This window comes from Struthio camelus, chromosome 24, assembly GCF_040807025.1.
Source record: "Struthio camelus isolate bStrCam1 chromosome 24, bStrCam1.hap1, whole genome shotgun sequence".
In the NCBI taxonomy this organism is placed as follows: Eukaryota; Metazoa; Chordata; class Aves; order Struthioniformes; family Struthionidae; genus Struthio; species Struthio camelus.
Genome location: NC_090965.1, coordinates 3,661,126 through 3,679,901, shown reverse-complemented (window position 1 = coordinate 3,679,901; position 18,776 = coordinate 3,661,126). Strand labels below are relative to the sequence as shown.

Here is an 18,776-nt window from a genome sequence, read left to right as displayed (position 1 = left end):
GGCAGTTACCCCAGAGGCCCCTGTTACTGGGCAGACTGGGGGGGGCAGTTACCCCAGAGGCCCCCCCAATTGGGCGGACTGGGGGGGGCAGTTACCCCAGAGGCCCCTGTTACTGGGCGGACTGGGGGGGCAGTTACCCCAGAAGCCCCTGTTACTGGGCGGACCGGGGGGGGCAGTTACCCCAGAAGCCCCTGTTACTGGGCGGACTGGGGGGGGCAGTTACCCCAGAGGCCCCTGTTACAGGGCGGACCGGGGGGGGCAGTTACCCCAGAAGCTCCTGTTACTGGGCAGACTGGGGGGGGGCAGTTACCCCAGAGGCCCCTGTTACAGGGCGGACCGGGGGGGGCAGTTACCCCAGAGGCCCCTGTTACTGGGCAGACTGGCGCAAGGCCCCCTCGTCAGGGGGTGGAAGGGCCCCACCGCAGGCAGCCGGGGACGCCCCTCCCCCTGCCGCTGCCGTCGTGACGTCAGAGCGCCGCGCCGCGCCACGCCGCCCCGCGCCGGCGGTTGACGTCACGTTCTCGCGAGGCGCGGCGGGCGGCGGAGCCGGCGGGGGGGCGGCGCTGTGCCCGGGCCGCTCCGCTCCGCTCCGCCGCGGCCCGGGACATGGCCCCGCGCGGCCGCCCCGTAGCCGCCGCCATGCCCAAGCGGGGCGCCCGTAAGCGCCTCAAGTTCCGGGCCGACGACGTCTGCTCCGAGCGCGGTGAGGCCCAGGCCGCGCCTCGGGGGTGGGGCCGAGGCCTGGGGCCGCCGTCTGCGGGGCCAAGGCCTGGGGGAAGGGGCGGGTCTCGCTCTAGGCCTGGTCTGGGGGCTGGGGACGAATCGTCCTCGCCTGGGGAGTTGGGGGGCCCGGGCCCGGCTGGGGGAGGAGGGGCCGAGTCGCGATCTGGAGGCTGGACGTGAGGTGGCCTCGCCTGCGGAGTTAGGGCGCCTGGGTTTGGCCGGGGGGGGGGGAGGAGCGGCCCAGCCCTGGGGGTAAACTGGGCCTGGTTGGGCTCTGGGAAGGGAGAGGAGGGAAGTGAGTTGCCTCGATCTGGAGTTGGGGGGGGGACCTGGCCTGATATGAAGGGGGTGAGGCAGCCTGGTCTGCAAAGGAGAAGGCCAGGCCCTAAAGGATGAGCCAGGTTTGACTTTGTGTGTGAAGAGGAGCATGGGGAGCTTTGGCTGAGGTAGAGGGAGAGCTGGTCTGTTGTGGGGGGTGTGGACCCCTGGTCTCAATAGCCCAATAGGTTGAGGAAGAGGCCTACTGTTGGCAACCGGCTTGTGCACCTCTGTTGGGGCACTCTTTCTTGCATCGCTCATGTGTGTCTCCTGCTTAAGTCTCTGTTCCCATGGAGCAGGTCCCCTTGGGAGATCACAGCTCTTACATCTTCCGTCCTCTCCCCTATGACTCCTAATTCTCTGACACCCAGTTTCCTATCTCTCTGGCAGTGACTGTGGCAGATTATGCCAACTCAGACCCAGCTGTTGTGAAATCAGGACGTGTGAAAAAAGCTGTGGCCAATGCAGTTCAACAGGAAGGTGAGTCTGCACTGGGGATCCTTTGTGGCACCTGCGTGGGGGATGCCTCCCCTACCTCACTGGACTCTGCGCTGGCTGGGAGATGTATGGGAAACTCCCCCTCCATGGCCTGGGAAAATCTGGCTGCTTAGTTTGGTGCCTGAACACTTGTCTGTGTTCCTCTGCAAAATCAGATATGTAGGGAACAGGAGATTTTGTAGAAAGCCTGCTGGAAGTCCAGCTGAGAGCTAGTGTGTTTTTGTTAGTGTCTTAAATGGAAGGCCTTTTTCCGTTTAGTATTGTGGATTATCTCCTACCTGAAGCAGAAAGTAACAGGATAGAAATTTTCATTACTTTACCACGTCATGCAAAACTGTAGACAGCTTTATTACTGAATAAGACATTTTGCAATGGGAATGTGGTTATGGTAGTTCTGCCACAAGTGTTTTTCCCCCCCTGTGCTGCAAACTGCAGTGAGGTCTTTTGAAGTTGTTGCTGCTGTTTCTGTGCAAACTGTACAAACAAGCAGTTTCCTGGAAGGTCATTGCAATATTTTGTTATCTACTTCCTCTGTGTTTTTTAACTGCTGAGGATAATGGGAACGTTCTGAACTAGCACACCCTGTTTGTTTGAGAATAGTTAATATTTAGAGCTTGGCTCTTAACTGGTCACACATGCAGAGTGGGGTGGAGGTGAATTATTACACAAACAGCGAAGACTGAACTCCTTAAATGAGAAAATTCTCATTATATTGCTGTAATCTTACATGTTCCAAGAAAAGGTGCTCTTTGTGCAAGTGCCTATATAGGGGAACTGGTGATGCTAGTGATGCCGGTGAATGTTTTTTTCAGGCACTGTTTCTCATGCTTTTCAGATCAGAGTACCTCCCTCTCTTGCTACCTGCTTTATAACGGGCTGGGCTTCCCCCTTCCCGGTGGTTCTCCTGTTTGCTGTCATATATTCTCTGTTCTTCCTCAAAGTGCTGCACTTCAGCCTCATATGTAGCAAACCGTATAGTCTTTTCCTTCTGCTCCCAGCCCTGAATCCTTGCATCCAGCAACACCTGCCCTGTCTGACTTAACCCATTTCCTAAAATCCTTCATCCCCTTTCTAGTTCACCTCTGGGCTGTCTAGGGGGTGACTCCTGGTCACAGGCAGTTCCTTGCCTGCCCCTTGTTAAGTCTTTGCAGTGCAGAGGCACCAGGGCTTTCCCCTCATTATGCAGAGCTCCTCAGGATCTCTCCTCCCCAGCCCTAGGGCTGTCCTACCGCCTTATCTGGTGCAGTCATGACTCATGGTGCAGTTCACCGCTGCACAGGGACAGCAGAGGGAGCAGGGAGGAGACAGCAGCCTCTGCCCAGTGGGCTAGCCTTTGGTTTCGCTCACCTGCTATCTCCCTTTGATCCAAGTTGACATTGTCCTGTGTGTGACTGCCAGGAAGCAGAGAGCTTCAGGGGGGAGCAAAGCCTGGATTGAATTGTCCTGAGCTTTTCCGCTCCCCATCCTAACCCCTCCGTGAGGGGGTGTTATTGCTGTAAAAGGAGTGAGTGGCAAGATAGTAAAGCGGTGTGAGTCTGGGGTATGAATAGATGTTGCGCTGTCAACTCAGATTTTGATCTGTCCTTTGCAGGGAGGGTGTGACAGTTTCTTTTTCTAAGCCCCTGTCAGAGTCTCTGGCTGTTGCATTTCCTGGCACAGTGTTGTCCTCTTGCTCAGCTATACTTGATGTCAACTGCAGAGTGGGTGCAGGCTTCATACAGAGTGAGTGGCAGTGGTCATGCAGGGAAGCTCTGGTATGTTGGGGAACCAGTTAGCTTTGCAGAAAGAGCTGTTTCCGCTCAGAATTGTAAATGGCTTCAGCGGAACCAATAGGATCATCTGCCTAATGTGCTGGTAATCGTTCTCATTGTTTAAAACAAGAGACAGAATAATTATATTTTCAATTCACTGTGGCCCCTCCCCTCCTCCCCCAGCTAATCATCTTCTGGCCTGGTGATCCTCAGGCCCAGGATTTACTTAATTGTGTCACTACAGACCTCTAACACGGTTAGCGCGTCATTTCTGAGCAGTAGCCCTGGCAGAGATCTGGCTGCGGTTGAACTGAAAGTTCTCCTGAACTTGGACTGCCTCTTTCTCTCTTCTAGTATATTCAGTGTATGTCATTGCTTCTCATTCTAGTAAAATCCCTTTGTGGTTTGGAAGCTTCTTGTGTTCCTGCTGAGGAAGTTCTCTCCGTATCTGGAGAGTCTTGTGACAGCAGTGATGAAATGGATACAAAGGAAAGCATCAATGAGCGAACTGCATCTAGAAAAAAGAAGAGCAAAAGGCACAAAGGTATGGTCACTGTCCTCTCCTGGGGAGCTTTGTGTGGGGTTTTTTGGGATGTTTTTCTTCATGTGTGGTGTTAGAGGTTGCTATTTACAGGCTAGTCTTGTGGCTCTTCATGGCATTCTGTAACTTGCATGTGCACAAAGAAATGCCAAGGGTTAAATCACTGTTCCCCAGTTCTCCTGAGAAATGTACTGTGACTCAAAAATGTTGACTTTTCACTAAGGCAAAGCTTTGGGTATGAAATCAAAGCCTAAGATCTTGATGCTTTCATTGACTTACTGTCAGCCTTGGAAAACTAATGCTGCTCTTCAAAAGAGTGATGAAACTTTACTACTGGCCACATGTGATGCTCTGTTCTCCGAAAACATTGATGAGAAATTTGTGGTTTACTACAAATGGATTTAGAGTGAACTTGGCCCTAGAGGCATCATAGAAAGTTAATTCTAAGGAGGTATATCCTTCAGTAGTTATACTTTGTGGGATGCTATAGTATGCAATTTGCAACAAAATCTAAGCAACAAATTAATTTGCTGTGTTGTGGAATCCTGTGACAGGTAGCTTTTAGGCTGACAGACTAAATTTATCTTGGTTTCCTCTACCCAAGAAAAAAGAGTTACCTTTGTTATCTTTTAAAGTTATTACGTAAAGATACTGATTTGTGTAACAAATCAACATCTGCTAAGGATTGTAAATTCACAGCCCTCCGCTGGAATAGGACTTCCATGTCTATTTATTAAGATGTCCTTGGGAATTCTGGGAAAACAGGAACATCCCAGTTGCTAGCGTTGTGAGTGTTAAGAGTCTGGAAAGACGATTTCTGTTCTACCACTGTTTTTCTTTCAACGTATTGTTTTATTTCTCAGTCATCCTCATTTTAAAACCTAGCTGTTATAAAACTTACCCCCACAAAGAGTTTGGCAGGTTGCTTAGCTCAGTCTGCAGCAACAGAGGGTTGAGGAGCGCTTTAGTCTAAATAGAACCTGAATTTGCTTTTTAATCCCTGTTAATGAATATGAAGAAACAGAAGTGTGAATGGCTGACATCTCTCTTATTTTTAAGCATTCTAGATGACAGATCTGTAGATGATTTCCTGCATTCTAGTTTTAAATTTATTCTGTCCCTTCTTGAGAGCTAGACCCAAAGCTTGAAATCTTGGTCTGTTCTGTCTCTTGTCTGAAAGGACATGTGATTTTTTTTAATCCAAATCATAGGTCACCCTTACATATACCAAACTTGAATGAGGTCCTTTAGCCTCTTTAGCTAAGAATATTGCAATGACTAATACTTAGTCTATTAACTTATTTCTACTACAAGTGCATGTTTAGGCAAGAATAAAATAAGGTAATAGGACAATGATAGGTCTTCTAGCTGAACTCAGCAGTTCTGCGGATGGGGGCTTATTGTGTCAGAGCTGAAACAGTGATAAGGATGTTATGGCCTGTGGTGGGTGTGCCTGCCATAAATCTATCTAATGGAAGCAATCTCATCCAAAGCTTTCTATGGCATTGAACGTGATAATTATCACCATGAGGGCAAAGTAGACCCTTTGTTCTAAACCCGCTATTTGATGATTAGGTTTGGCACCCTAGAGATCTTAAACTCTGAGAAATGGCAAGTAATTCATCTCTGTGCCATTCACTGGTTTATAAACCTTTTGGCTGTTTTTTTTCCCATCCTGAGTACAAGTTGCCTCTTAATATCCCCAATGCTCAATAGTGTTCAGTTATTCATGTTCCATGAAAATCTTATCTCCTGTGTTTTGAGGAATCTCTGTGAAAAGTGTGTTTCATTAACTTAGAGGCACTTGAAATGAAATGAATTTGTGAAGCTTCAATTCTGGCCACATAGCTTTTAATGCTTCTGAGCGGGATAGCAGGCCGTTCTGTTCATTTTTGAATTTCTGAGAGTTTGCCATTCTGGATGCTGTAACTAAAATGTGGATCTAAGAAAGCAGCTAATTAGTCAATAGAAAGGTTGCAAAAGAGAGAAGCAGGGGACCAGGAGGGAGACAACTTTGACTGTTGGACTTCAGCAAGGAATATGAGAATACCCTGCTATATGGTGTTAATCAGGAAATCCTGTGTATCTCCTGACCTCTGTGCTGTGTTGATTCGGTTTATTCTAAAATGCCTTCTTTTCAAGCCTGTTAATGCCATGAGAAACTGGTGTAACTGGATGCATATACTTCCTAGCAGAGCTTCTACGAGAATCCTGTGATCGTTCAACCTGCTTGGAGCTGGGGAGTTTTACTAGAGACCGCAAGAGGTCCCTTTCCACCTAAACTATTCTATGGGTCTGTCACTTTGCATACTTGCGCATTCAGCACAGCGGCCAAAAAATGAGGGCGCTTACCCAGCAAAATGAGAGTATAATGTTTATATGGACGGACCTGTGCATGCCAATGAAAACCAATAGCAGTGACAATGAAGTTCTACTAACTTGGGCTTGTTTAGATGACTCTCTGTGAACACGCATGTGTATATATATATACACACACATAAACACACAAACACACACACTGAAGTTACTTGCCCTGTACGAGCAGTAGCGAAGCATATGCCTTTGCTTCCATGTCTAGGTGTGATTTGGTAAAGAGATTATTTATTGCAGTAACATATGTTCACTGCGTTTAGAAAATCCTGATGGTGACAGCGGAGAAGAATATCCCATAGATATCTGGCTGTTGCTGGCTTCCTACATTCGCCCTGAAGACATTGTCCGGTTTTCTCTGATTTGCAAGAAAGCCTGGACTGTTACTTGCACTGCCGCCTTTTGGACCAGGCTCTACAGAAGGTGAGACTCTAAAGGGTGTTTTAACTGTTTGTAGGAGGTTTCAGGGGTGACCGTTTGTCTGCAGAGCTGCAAATAAAGGAATGTTTCCTTATAGGCTAGGGACCGTAACGTTTACATACTGAAATGGTGGTGCGTGCCTCGTTTGGCAAGCGGGTTGCGGTATACTGCATCTGCTTTGGGATCTGGAAATGGATCTGTCTGTGGCATATTCCCATATGCTCCATACAAGATCTCAAAGCCTAGTGTGCTTTTCTGCTTGCCAGAGCCTGCGCACTTCTGTTTGTAACCATGTGCTCCATGTGTAAAGTGCTCAAAGTGTTTACAGTAAGGTCAGGCCGTTGCTTGCCTTTAAAAAAAGCAAGCATCACTGATAGAAAACTTGCCCTACCTGATGCTTAGTTTGTGGTCACCTTCCTGTATTTAGGAAGGCATAAGGGAAACTGCGGGTACCACCAAGCATTTAGGAGGAGCCTCTGTGGTGGAAATGGGCTATAATAAAGTAAGGAAGAGAAGAGAAGTGAAGCGGTGGTCAGAATGAGAAACAAATCTTTCTGTCCTCATGCATGCCACTCACACTTGCCTTCCGGAGGGAAAATTTTATTTCCGTTTTATGGATCTGTTGCCCAGGAGGTACGATCAGCAAGAGTACAAAGCAGTTGGCTGCAATGGTCATCCTTTTCCCCATTCTCTAGCGTGAAGTTTTCTAGCAAAGGCTCCTTGTGCATATTTTCTCTGATAAAACGGTGCCTCGAGCCCAGGCATTCAGCCTGCTCAGGGAGTTGTCCGTGCAGTCAAGTATAGACTCTTTGGGAGTCTATAGGAGTGAGTGAGTCTTTGGGAACTTGCAAGAATCTGTAGGCCTTTGCACATCCTAAAGCTAAAATACCATCTGGTCTGTCTGGACAAACTGTCTGCAAGGGAATTGTTTATGAGTGAGGAAATTGTAGCATGATCTGCTAATGGTTACGCTGGTGACTGCTTTTTGTCTGATACAGGTAAGGTCTTTGCGACAGTCATGTGACTTCATGTAGAGCAGTACAAAGCCCTTGCAGCATTCAGAGTTGATCACGGGTCTCCCTATGTTCATTCAGATGTTCAGTTGTCTCTCAACATTGTTTTTCATAGCTCTTCTACACATCTGTGTCATTCTGACCCTTCAAAGCACGTTGGGTTTGTCATTTGCTTTTCAGGCACTACAGTCTGGATGCTTACCTGCCTCTCCGCTTGCGGCCAGAATCGATGGAGAAGTTGCACTGTCTCCGAGCGTGTGTCATCCGGTCACTATACCATATGTACGAACCTTTTGCATCTCGAGTCTCCAGGAATCCAGCTATTCCAGACAGTACTCCCAGCACTTTAAAAAATTCCAGAGTAAGTGCCTAGTGCTAAGGAAGTGAGATATGTCTGAGATGTTGCCTTTTCTGTATTTCTGTTCCCTTTCTAGAAAAAAATAACGTTTAGATGATCCCCAGTGAAGCTTGGGTCTAAGATGATTCTCAGCTTAGAATAGTGACTTTTAAAAGGTTCCTGGTTACTTGTATCTGTACAGTTGCTACTGTAATGGATCTTTCTTACTCTTCTGGGTGCCTAAGTCCTACCACAACAGCTTTGTAATCGGCAAAATCACTTGTTTCATTGAATATCAGAACCACTGGTGATAAAATTGGCAGTTTCCCCCCCTCTGTTGCAAATTTGTTGCTGAAAGAAGGTTGAGGTAGGGTCAACGTTTATATCTTCTGCTTTATTCTGACGTTGTCTGCCAGAATACATCTTTTCTTCATAGCAGGCATCTGCAGAGCATCAGAAGCAACATTGATAGCCTCAGAAAGGGACTCATTTCATACTACGTCTCCTGTAGGTCATCCGTCGTCTTTGGTTTCTGCGAGAGGGAGGGTAGTGAGGTTGTGAGCATGGCAAATGTGCAGAGCAAATGTCTGCTTTGGGACTGGGGCTGCAGTTGTGTTGTCCTGTGAAGGATTTGTCACTGGTGTGGCAGGCAATTTCCTTTGCTATCCAAGCTTGGAACACTTGCATATCCATTCCTCTTTGATTGCTGTTATCATTAACTCTGAATTGCCTGTGTTTTTTGTCTGATTTTAACTTACAACTGGCTGATACTCGGTGAACAGCTTAAGCAACAATGTGAATTCCCTACGCTCCAAATCCAAAAACTTATTGAATGAGGTTTTTGGAGTCAAACTGAAGGGGTTTGGGTTCAACAGCTGTACTTTCCTTTCCCCGCAAAATTCAGCAGCCCCATCTATCTGTATAACATTCCTTCTTCCCTACCTCCCTTCTTCCTTCCCCTCTCTGTGAGGATACTGGAAAAAATGTCACACTGCTTAGGGAGCATCCAGCAGTAACACAAGCAGGTGGTGCTGCAGAGCGGGAGAAAAGCATACGTTTCTCTGTTTAAGTCTTTTACCTTGGCATTCAGAGCTTTTCATCCACCAGTTTGGATGTTGTCTGCCTTAAAGAATTAAAGGCCAAAGCGCTTGTAGGAAATTCCAACTTAACCTTAGTCCTTCTGAGCCTAACTTCCTACCAGGGCACGCCCACTGCTCTGGCCTGATAGCGTGGCTGTAAGAGCTAGAAACCCCTGAGATGATACGACAGGGTCAGCAACTTATAAGCATTCATGTTGACATCATAACGGCTTTGGTGCCCACTGCTAGCGCGTCTACTGTACTAACAATTTTAGAAAGATTCTTGAAGTGTAATCTTCTATAATACAGCTTTTTTAAAAAAGGAAATTAAATGGTGATGAGGCTTTGTTAGAACAGTAGAGGTCTGACCTAACCCCTTGGAGCATAGAAGAGCTATCATGAGTGTGGTCTTGCTCTACTCCTGCGTTGCAAGACTCTGGAGCTCTGCCTATATTACTGTGCATTGAAGTGTCTAGGCACAGTGGGTATGGAGGAGGTTCTGTCATTGCCTCCCCACATTCTTGCTTTCATGGGTTTTGGTTATACCCTTACGGGTCATTGAAACTAATGGCAGATGCCTACGTAAATTGCATGTGGCAAGAGGAGACCCCAGTCCTCAATGTTACTGGATCTAGCTTTTGCTCTTTAATTTCCTTTTTTCTTTCCCTAGCCTAGCTTGTGTGGGACACTGGAGCCGTTATGGTGTCAGCAGAAGTGTTTGCCCTTTAAAGACACCCCCATTATTTTTGGTGGAGCAGCAGGCCATACGGCGCGTCTGAAGGGCAGGACGGCTGACCCGTGGACGACATCCTCTGCCCCTTAGGAGGTACTGACCGTTTTGTGCTTCACTACTTGCCATGACCAAACAAGCTGTTAGACCAGGTTGTCTCTACGGGTGAACTATAAATGTCACTAACTGTGGAGTTAAACTCAGCAGCATCTGCTGCACACCCAAGTTAATGAAGATCTGGAGAATGTTATCAGCAAAAACTGAGGGCCACCTCCTCCCAGGTGGAGGCTGTTTGACACATGTTTCTGAGCTTGACTCCACATAGCTTTGTCATTCACCTCAAGATTTGTCAATATAGAGATCCTTCAAGGACTTTTTAATTATGGACGTGATTCAGAGTTTGAGTCAAGGGTCTTGTATCACCTGTATGGAGCTTATTATGGAGCCCCCATGGTGGAGACTGGTCTGGCTTTCTTTTATTTGGAGTCACTCTAACTGGAATTAAGTTATATGTATACTTTCCCCAGCAATCCAAGCAGGCCATCTCTTGGAGTGGGAGAGACTATGTATGGGTAATAGGGAGTTGTTGTCTTTACCCATGTTATTCTTCCTCTTCCTGCTGGCACTATTAATAGGCTCAGATAAGACCAGCTGTGGTGGGCTGGCAACTGTGGTGTGGAAACAGATTCAGTGATGGTAAGGCTGACTTGCCAGATTCTCTGCTTGGCTGTTGAAGAACAGTAGCTCTTCCACTCACTGGTAGCCAGGGAATTTCCTTCCTACCCGTTTTAGTATAGGAGTTTGTTGAGACTCCTATTGGAATAAGTGCTGCATGCTGGGATGTATTGTGTGATACCTGGATTGTATTGGAGGACTCTTGGTGTGCATCTGCGTAGGAGTAGGCAGTGCTGGTTACCTTTGACGTTGTAGGAAGACCTTTTCTCATTTTCTGTTAGAACAGGGACAGCAAGTCAATCAAACTGCGTTAACCTGGCACTATTTTTATACTCCAAAATGTGACAATCAGTGCCCAGTGGTGTCAGGGCCTTCTTTTGACTCTGAAGTGGCCTAGGAACTTTTGTGTCTGTCACCTCAAAGGTCATATACTAGCCTTTGCATTTCTCTCTGGATTCTTTCCTTCTTGTCCCTTTTTCTATTTTCAGATGTTCCTTGCTTTAGTCTTTTTTGCAGCCCAATTTAATGGGGCTTCTTGGTGTGGGCGAGGGGTGAGAAGTGGAACAGATGAATCTGTTCTACTCACCTTTCCCTTATGGAAGGGACAAGCGGTGCAAAGGGATTTCTGTTTAGCAGACTAGCGGCTATGTGTTGTGCCATTCCATTGCATGATGAGTTGGCCAATTTCAGACTGGGAGGCAGAAAATGTTGGGTGTGTTCTTTGAACTTGATTAACTTGAATGAATGGCTTCTAGCTGCTCCTCTGTAATTGTGTTTGTAATTAGAAGTTTTTATGCCCTGCTAAAACTTATTTAAAGTGTTGCCTCTAAGGGTTTCATAACTTTGTGTTTCTTTTTTCCACCTCAGTGTCTGCTTTTCTGGTGCAAAAAGATTGAAGGGAACAGACAAGAATCAATGTGGGAATTCAACTTCAAGTTCAAAAAGCAGGTATGAAAGCTGAACTCTGTCATAAACGAAGAGCTAGAATGGCTATGTTTTTTTAAGCTGTAATGATTTTTCTGGGTTGTAGAAAGAACAACTCTGAGTTCAAACAATAAATGGAAACTTTGAATGCCATGATAAACTTAAAGCATATTGTGAAACTAAACTCAATTTTCAGTCTATATTACCAACGTGGTTAGATTCCTACATTTTTACTTCCTCATTTGATATCCTTTCTCCACTTTGAGACATGGATCATTTGTCACCCCAAATTACCTAATCCTTAGGTTATTGCTGCTCATTACGACCAAAAATCAGACTTTTGAGTTTCATGGTTGAAATACAGGCCCAAATCTGAAACTTCTTGCCTTAACTTCAGGAAGATTCCCCTTAGAAGTGAAGAAAGTTGACATGTGCTAAGGGAAACAGCCAGTAATGGCTCTCATGATCAGCATGCCATATAAGGCAACCTTGAGAGTCCAGTAGCTCTCCTCTCCAAAGAATGCTCCTGCAAATTCCAATTCCGGAGTGATGGCTTTTAATTGTTTTATATAATACTTTGCCAAAATGTGTGGGACTTCAATGAGAACCTGCTAGTCAGCACCAGGGAGAAGAAGCCAAATTCATCACAGGTTTCTACTTAGCTAAATAAATTTCTATCTTTCAAGTCTCCTAGATTAAAGAGCAACTGTTGCAAAGGTCTTCAGCCACCCATTCAATATGAGGAAGTCCATACAAACCCTGATCAGGATTGCTGTCTGCTGCAGATCACCACCTTTAACTTCATATTCGTACCAATAGTCATGGGTATGACGTTTACCTTGGTAAGTGTTTGGAAAATGTACTAGGCAAACTTTATACTTACAGTTTCTAATAGGAGGTGAAGAGGAGACCTCTCATCGTATGGTTTTATTGAAATCATGCTGTTGCATCAACAAACTAGTTGTGGGCATTTCCAAGTTAATTCTCAGAGGCATTGCTGAGGATTTCCTCAGTTTATTTTCTGCAGAGCCGTCAATGCTCTCCTATTTGGTGTAAGCAAATATCAGTGAGAGAGAGAATTTGCAAGAAACTAAGATTTTGAAATGGCTGGGAGTGGTTTAGTTATCTGTGCTCCAGCAGGAAACAGTGTTGCGATGTTTTTGTGGTCCCAGTTTGATGATGGTACCTCGTTACTGGGAGAAACGGCAGCTTTTGAGTCAACTTCTACAAACTCAGTGGAGTGGCAGCTCCCCAAAGTTGCTCCAGAAAGAAATGTTGTGTCGGAAAGTAGCAGACCAGGTATGCTCGCAGCAAGAGCAGCAGTAAAGCATGGGACAACGTGTCTAGCTGTATTTGTAAGTCAGGGTTTGAAATGTGGCCTGTGCCCAAGAAGGGTTTGGTCTGCCCTCCCTTAGTGTGGAGCAATGAGTTCCAAAGTTCTCTGACAACCTCTTGCTTCCAAGATTGCTTCTGGCATTATTATTCAGGGTTGCCAGCCCAAGAGAACTGGTTTGGATCCAGTGCTGTGGAACTGGAGCTTAGCTCTGTCAGCACCTGAAATACTCTAAATACGTATAACGTTGAGTTCTTAACAGTTCACTTCTAGATTAGTTGAAATTCTTCCATTCATATGTTGCTTTGATTTTTCCAAAAGGGTATTTTCTCCTTTGAGGTGAATAGAATCAGCAGTTATATCTAAATCTTTTCTGTGTGTGGAAATACTTACCTTAAGGGATTTGGTGGTTCTTTATCAGTTCTGTGTTTTAAATGTTGATGTAACCAAAAGGAAGTAGTTTTGATATCCAGTGTCAGTGATCAGAGTCTATGATCACAGTACCTGGAAACAACTGGATATTTCGAGAAACTCTGTCTCCTGCAGCACATCCATGTCATTTTTTCTTGCAGTTCACCATCAATGTGAGTACGGACATGAGACATCATCGTGTGCGCCTGGTGTTCCAGGATGCTCCTGTTCGCAATGGCAAGAAACCCCGCCTTGACCAAGGAGTGCAGGTTGTGTTGGACCCTGTGCATAGTGTGCGGCTCCTGGATTGGTGGCACCCACAGTATCCCTTTTCTCCAAAAGCTTAGTGCTCTCCTGAGTCTGCAGCAGCCGGCAGATGACTGAATCTGGCAAGCTGAAGAGAATTTCTAGGAACCAGGAAATCCTATTTTTATTTCTTAAATAAATTCTGCAGTCTCCTTGCAAGTGGTTGAAGCTACTGAGCTAGTCTGTATGCATATAACTCCTGGTCAGTGATGGGCAGAGCTGAGTGTAAAGTGGAAAAAATTTGTAAACACACTTTTATGTAAAATTCACATTTTATGATTTGAAAGGAGCTCCCTGGAACTGTTCATTTAAAATCCTTTTGGTGCTAATGAAAGTGGTCCTGTTTTCTGTTCTTCAGGAAGAAGCAGGAAGCTTTAATATGACCAGAAGCAATTTCACAAACAAAATCCATGTTTGTTTTACTGCAGCATGATTGCATTCAAACACAGTGTGATGTTTCAGTGTCCAGGAAGCAGTAGCAAAGCAGCAGTGATCAACAATAATGCTGATTCACAGTCAGATGTGAGTTTAAAAAAAAAAAAGCATAAATGATCAAACATATGAATTATTTCAAAGAGGATTTGTAAGGCAGAGGGCTTTGAACGTAAAGATATGCCAAGTTCTCACACTGATATTTCCCTTTGAAAAGAAGATCTAAAACCAAAAGAAACCAAAAGGTGCTTTTCAGAGAAGATAAACAGAGTGGGGGCAGAGGAGATGCAGGGGACAAACTAAAATAATTGAAACAGTGAAGGACTTGAGTCTTTTTGTACAAGCAGTGGAGCAGTGTTGACCTATTGACGCTGAATAGCCCAGAAGCAATGAGTTCTCAGCTGAACAAATTAATTTCCTCAAGGAAGAAGAACCGCCCCCCCCCCCAAGCCTTCTGAGACCACTGTGGCTCTGGGTTGATTGTTCGAGAAGGGAGTGGGGCGCTGAGTCTGGGCCTGTCAGGAGCACAGTGCTGTCGTGTCCTGAATGAACTGGGCTTGGAAATTCAGCAAGCGAACGTTTTGCTGCTGACTTGTGTGTCTCGTGGAGGAGTGAGAGCAGGGCATAGGGCGTACTGGAGTGCAGGTGAGTAACAGTGACGATAGTAACCAGATACTGAGCTTTGCAGCTCATCAATGTGAAGGATTAGGTTATCAGTTCTGTTTCATACCAGATCTTGTCTCGGGCAGGAATAGCTAAGCATTTTTCTGCTGGCCATGTATAATGGTTACTGAGACTTCTGGAATAGAGGGTGACTGGAGAGAGAGGGAGTTTTACATTCTCAGTTTGAATGTAATATGCAAACGCTCCATTGTCTCTGTGTCCTGTGTAGCTGCCTGTCGGGAGTTTATCTTATATGTGCCTTTGCCACTGTGTAAATTGTCACCAAGGACGTCTATCCCAAGCTTGCGTTTACATAAGATACTCGCTCTGTGATGTTAGCTTCGAACTCCTGCCTCGCTGTTTCCCTTGTCATTGCTGCTGCACTTACACGTTGAAGCTGTCAGGCAAGTTACTTTGACTATCTGGTTTCAAAACGAGGATACAGTGTAAGAAAGATATCTTAACTGTGGTAGCAAAGGTATTTCTTGTTGTAGTGCAGGAGAGGAAAAGTGGTGTGTGAATGCTGTGTGTAAAGGCTGTGAACAAGGGTATTTTCTGTCTCAAGTGTTGTGCAGCACAAATGTATAAAGTGCCTGCAGAAAGGGAAGCAGCTCTAGGGCCAAAAGGTGAACATCAAACTCTTCTTTGCAGTGACGTTAGGTATCACTGAACTCACAGTGACGAGTCCTCCGTGGTTACGTGGTAGAGTTTCTCCTTTTTAATAAATAAAAAATCGACAGTTTGCAAGGTTTTTTTTATGTTGTGAGCAAGAACCTTTCTCAGTTGGTAGTCATATAGGCTGTCCCAGGGAGGATGTCTATTCCATCGAAGCCAAATTTGTAGAATCTGAGGTGCTTTGAAGCACGTGCTTCCAGGTGTTTTTTGTTGTGTGCCCTTGCCTGCCAGTAGTCCTTCAGCACTTGTGTGCAGACTACTGCTAGAACCAGAGGTTAGGAGACAGATTTCTGTAATTTACATTTTGTGTGTGTTACAGGCTTGGTGTCCCTGATGTGAATCATTTTCTCCAGATTTTTGAGCAGTCTGTATGTGACTGCCTAGAGGAGGGAAGTCCTCTACCCTAGGAAGCATTTCCATTTTGTGAAAACAATGCTTGCCCAGCACGCCTGGCTTATTACTGCTTGTGGTGTGGATTTGCTGCTGTTCCCATGTCTCCTGGAGGGATAGAAGGTGGGGCCAGAGAGGTTAGATCTGCAGCTCAGAGCTGGGCAGTAGGAGGAGGACAATGGAGCAGATGGGTATTTGTCTAAAGCTCTGTTCTAGTGTAGCAGCTGTGCTTGCCTACAGAGAGGTGCCCCAGGTGAGTGGGGAGTGGTAACTGCAGTGTGTGTGTTGCTCTTCCTTCTGTAAGGAAATACAGATCTGTTAAATTAAGAATATATTTTAATCAAGTGTACGACACGTCCAGGATGCGCTTTGTGCTCCGGGGAGAAGGTCCTCCAGCAGTAGCAAATAACTTTCAGCCCCATGACTCTCCCTTTGTAGCTTGTTCTCATCTGATGGGGCTAGACAGGGTAGCACAGGGCATAACCGCAGGACGTGGACAGGATGCTTCCCGCTACCGGAAGGCGAGTGCTTTGAAATTCAAGTCTTTAACTCGGGACAAATCCCCCGTAACCCAAGAGGGATGTCTTCTGTGCCAGCCTGCTTCAAGACTGCTGGGCAGTTTGCAGCAGACTGCCAGAGTATGTCTGGTCCTGTTTAGATTAGCAAGGCCCTGAAAGGGAGGGAAGATGTGATGAATCGGCTAGTCTGGGGTTTGTTGCTCACTGACTACAGCTTCCAGGAAGAAGACATAATAGGTACAGGGGGTCCCAATGTATAAAAGCAGTTTCAACCTTTTTTTGCAAGTAGTGGGTGTTATGATGACCTGAATGACAGAGCTGTGCTGTTGATCAGCAGAGCTGGGGGGGATCAGAGCCCTATTGTGGTCTGCGCAGGTAGTCTGAAAAGCTCCCATATCTGTGTTCCCGGTCCAATTTTTTCTCCTAAGACAAATCTTGTTGCAGTGAGATTCTTGAGAGCTTTATACGCATCGTGGTGCCTGAAATCTTGGCTCTGGGTTGCCCTGGCAAGCGCAGGGCTGTCTGTAGGCAGAACCGAGCCCCTTTACATCACATTCTCCCCATTTTGGTCATCACTGAAGTGGTGACTCCTGAGCTCTGCATGGTGTCAGGTCCGTGCTGGGTGTGTGACCTCTGTGCATGTCTGTAAGGAAGAGATTTACCCCCTCGTGGGTTTAGAAGTTGCTTTTCTTTGTTCAGAGGTCTTTGAATGTCTTGTGGTGAGTCACAGGCTTCTTTGCAGGGTGCTTGTAGGAGTCCTTACCTCTTCTCCAAGGCCACAGGGCCTTGGGCCATGGAGTGACTCAACAGTGATGCTCTTGGCCTGCAGAGGTTGCAGGTCCTGCTCACCAGTGCGTATGACTGTGTGGGAGCGTGTTTCTACCTTGCTCCTTTTTCCGGAGCATAGGAACACTGCCTAAGTTTGCTCAGTGACCTGGTGAGTGGCTCCTAACCAGACTTCAGTCCTGAACGTGTGGGTTTCTAACCCCTTTCCTCCAAGCCCAGCTTCTTGAAATCTGCTTGCCAAAACATCCTTTTCTGTATTCTTAAGGGACTGATCCCCCTGCCTGTCACGCTGGTTGTCTGCCGTGACCAGACACGGCTGAGCCACGGTCTCTGCCAGGGCTCTAGGGAGAAGTGGTTGCAGTTCTGTTTAACTGCTGTTCTAGTGGAGTATGGCCCCTCGAGAAAAGGGGCCAGTGTCCTAGTTGATGCAAAAAAGGAGACACAGAGTAGTAATGCGATTTCCTCAGTGCTGGTATTCTCCCTGGCCCTTGGGGCCCTGTTTTATCTGTGTTTTGTCCTGCTTGGGCTTGTGAATAATGGAAGAGATGGGGCCTGCCGTAACCCAATCCAGCCCTGCTCTCCGGTTTCCCCTGTTGAGGGGAAGACTTGGCTACTATCCTGTCCTCACCAAGCCCCGCTCCTTGATGGAGATCAGATGTCAAAATGAAGCTGTGCCAGGGCAAGGTGATGGCTGGATGCTGCAGAGAGGGTGGCAGGTACTTCCAGTGGATCCCCCTGCCCAACCCCAGGACATTTTCCATGCTTAGTGCCCATCTCCAGTCTGACCTGCAGGGAACAGTCCTCCTTGGACCCCCGGACCAGGTGCATGCCCAGAAAGGTACGTGCATATTTGTACACACATCTGTGTGCATGTGCACCCACATCTGTGTACATACCTATCTCTGCTCCCACACATCCACTCCTCAAAGCAGCCCTGGCACCTGGGGAGAATGGGAGCTGTTTTTCACGGGAGTTTATTCCAAGGAAAGCAGGGTATTTCCAAATTCCTCTCTATTCCCCAAGCTGAAACATTAATTCAGTGAACAAAAAGCAAGAGACAGGCCTCAGGGCAGAGGGAGGTTTGGAAGTGGCTGTGCCACCTGGCTGTGCCATGGTCTTTGCAGGAGGGATCCTTTTCTGGCACCCAACACAGCGTTTGGGTTTCCTTGCTGGGGGCAGGCCACGCTCCGGCTGCGGTTTGGCTTGTGGACTCCTGGGGAGGACGAGAGGACCCAGGAGCTCAGCAAGTGGAGAAGGGCCGTGCCCCATATGATGGGGGGCACAGAGGACTGCATCCCGGCTGTGACGTCCTCTCCTGCTTCCACAGGGCTCACTGACTTGCCTGGAGAGGGCCAAATCCTGCCCTGGTTCTGCACCCTAAGATTGCTTCCCCTTGGTGGGAGATGGTGGTAGTGGCAAGCGGTGCCTTGCAGCCCTTCAGGGTGCCCAGCCTTTTCTGGGGCTGGGAACAGGGAGCAAAAAAATCTCTTGTAAGCACTTGGGCTCCTCCCCTCCCCACCCCAATAGCCCCGGGGACCCTAACATCTGCAGGCTGCAAGCTGAAAACCCTTGAAATGAAGCCTTGCCTGGGCTTGCCCCAACGCGACTGCTGGGGTTTGGCCTCATCTCTGCTTCTCCCAGCTCGGCGGTGGGAGCTTCCTTGTGGCGTCAGCCAGCACTGTGCATGCTTGGGCTGCTCCTCGCTGGGCTGCGAGTCCTAGCAGGGACCGTGCCTGACCAGCTACGCTAATCCCCCTAGCCCATGTCTGCCATGGCGTGGGGTCGGGGCGCTCGGTCACGAGAAGCCAGCCTGCTTCCCCAGGCTGCAATGCTCCAAGAAGCAGATTCATGGGCACTTCCTGAAATTGTTGTCTGCCGCCCCT

General features: G+C 47.1%; 1 protein-coding gene across 1 annotated transcript; it reads left to right on the top strand.

The window, feature by feature from the left end:
• The first annotated feature begins 526 nt into the window (after window positions 1-526).
• On the top strand, window positions 527-13,588 carry TMEM183A (transmembrane protein 183A). The gene is made up of 8 exons (XM_068917948.1): window positions 527-703; window positions 1,432-1,521; window positions 3,679-3,834; window positions 6,465-6,624; window positions 7,815-7,995; window positions 11,323-11,403; window positions 12,066-12,221; window positions 13,285-13,588. Exons 1-8 carry the CDS (start codon window positions 607-609, stop codon window positions 13,468-13,470), a joined length of 1,107 nt encoding a protein of 368 aa, XP_068774049.1. The 5' UTR covers window positions 527-606; the 3' UTR covers window positions 13,471-13,588.
• The last annotated feature ends 5,188 nt before the right edge of the window (window positions 13,589-18,776 follow it).

What these genes read in the sequence shown, in the direction of transcription:
- TMEM183A (XM_068917948.1), top strand. Translation starts at nt 607, where the DNA reads ATGGCCCCGCGCGGCCGCCCCGTAGCCGCCGCCATGCCCAAGCGGGGC. An exon ending in CGACGTCTGCTCCGAGCGCG is followed by an intron (nt 704 to 1,431) that starts GTGAGGCCCAGG and finishes TCTCTCTGGCAG; the next exon opens with TGACTGTGGCAGATTATGCC. An exon ending in TGGGTATGACGTTTACCTTG is followed by an intron (nt 12,222 to 13,284) that starts GTAAGTGTTTGG and finishes TTTTTCTTGCAG; the next exon opens with TTCACCATCAATGTGAGTAC.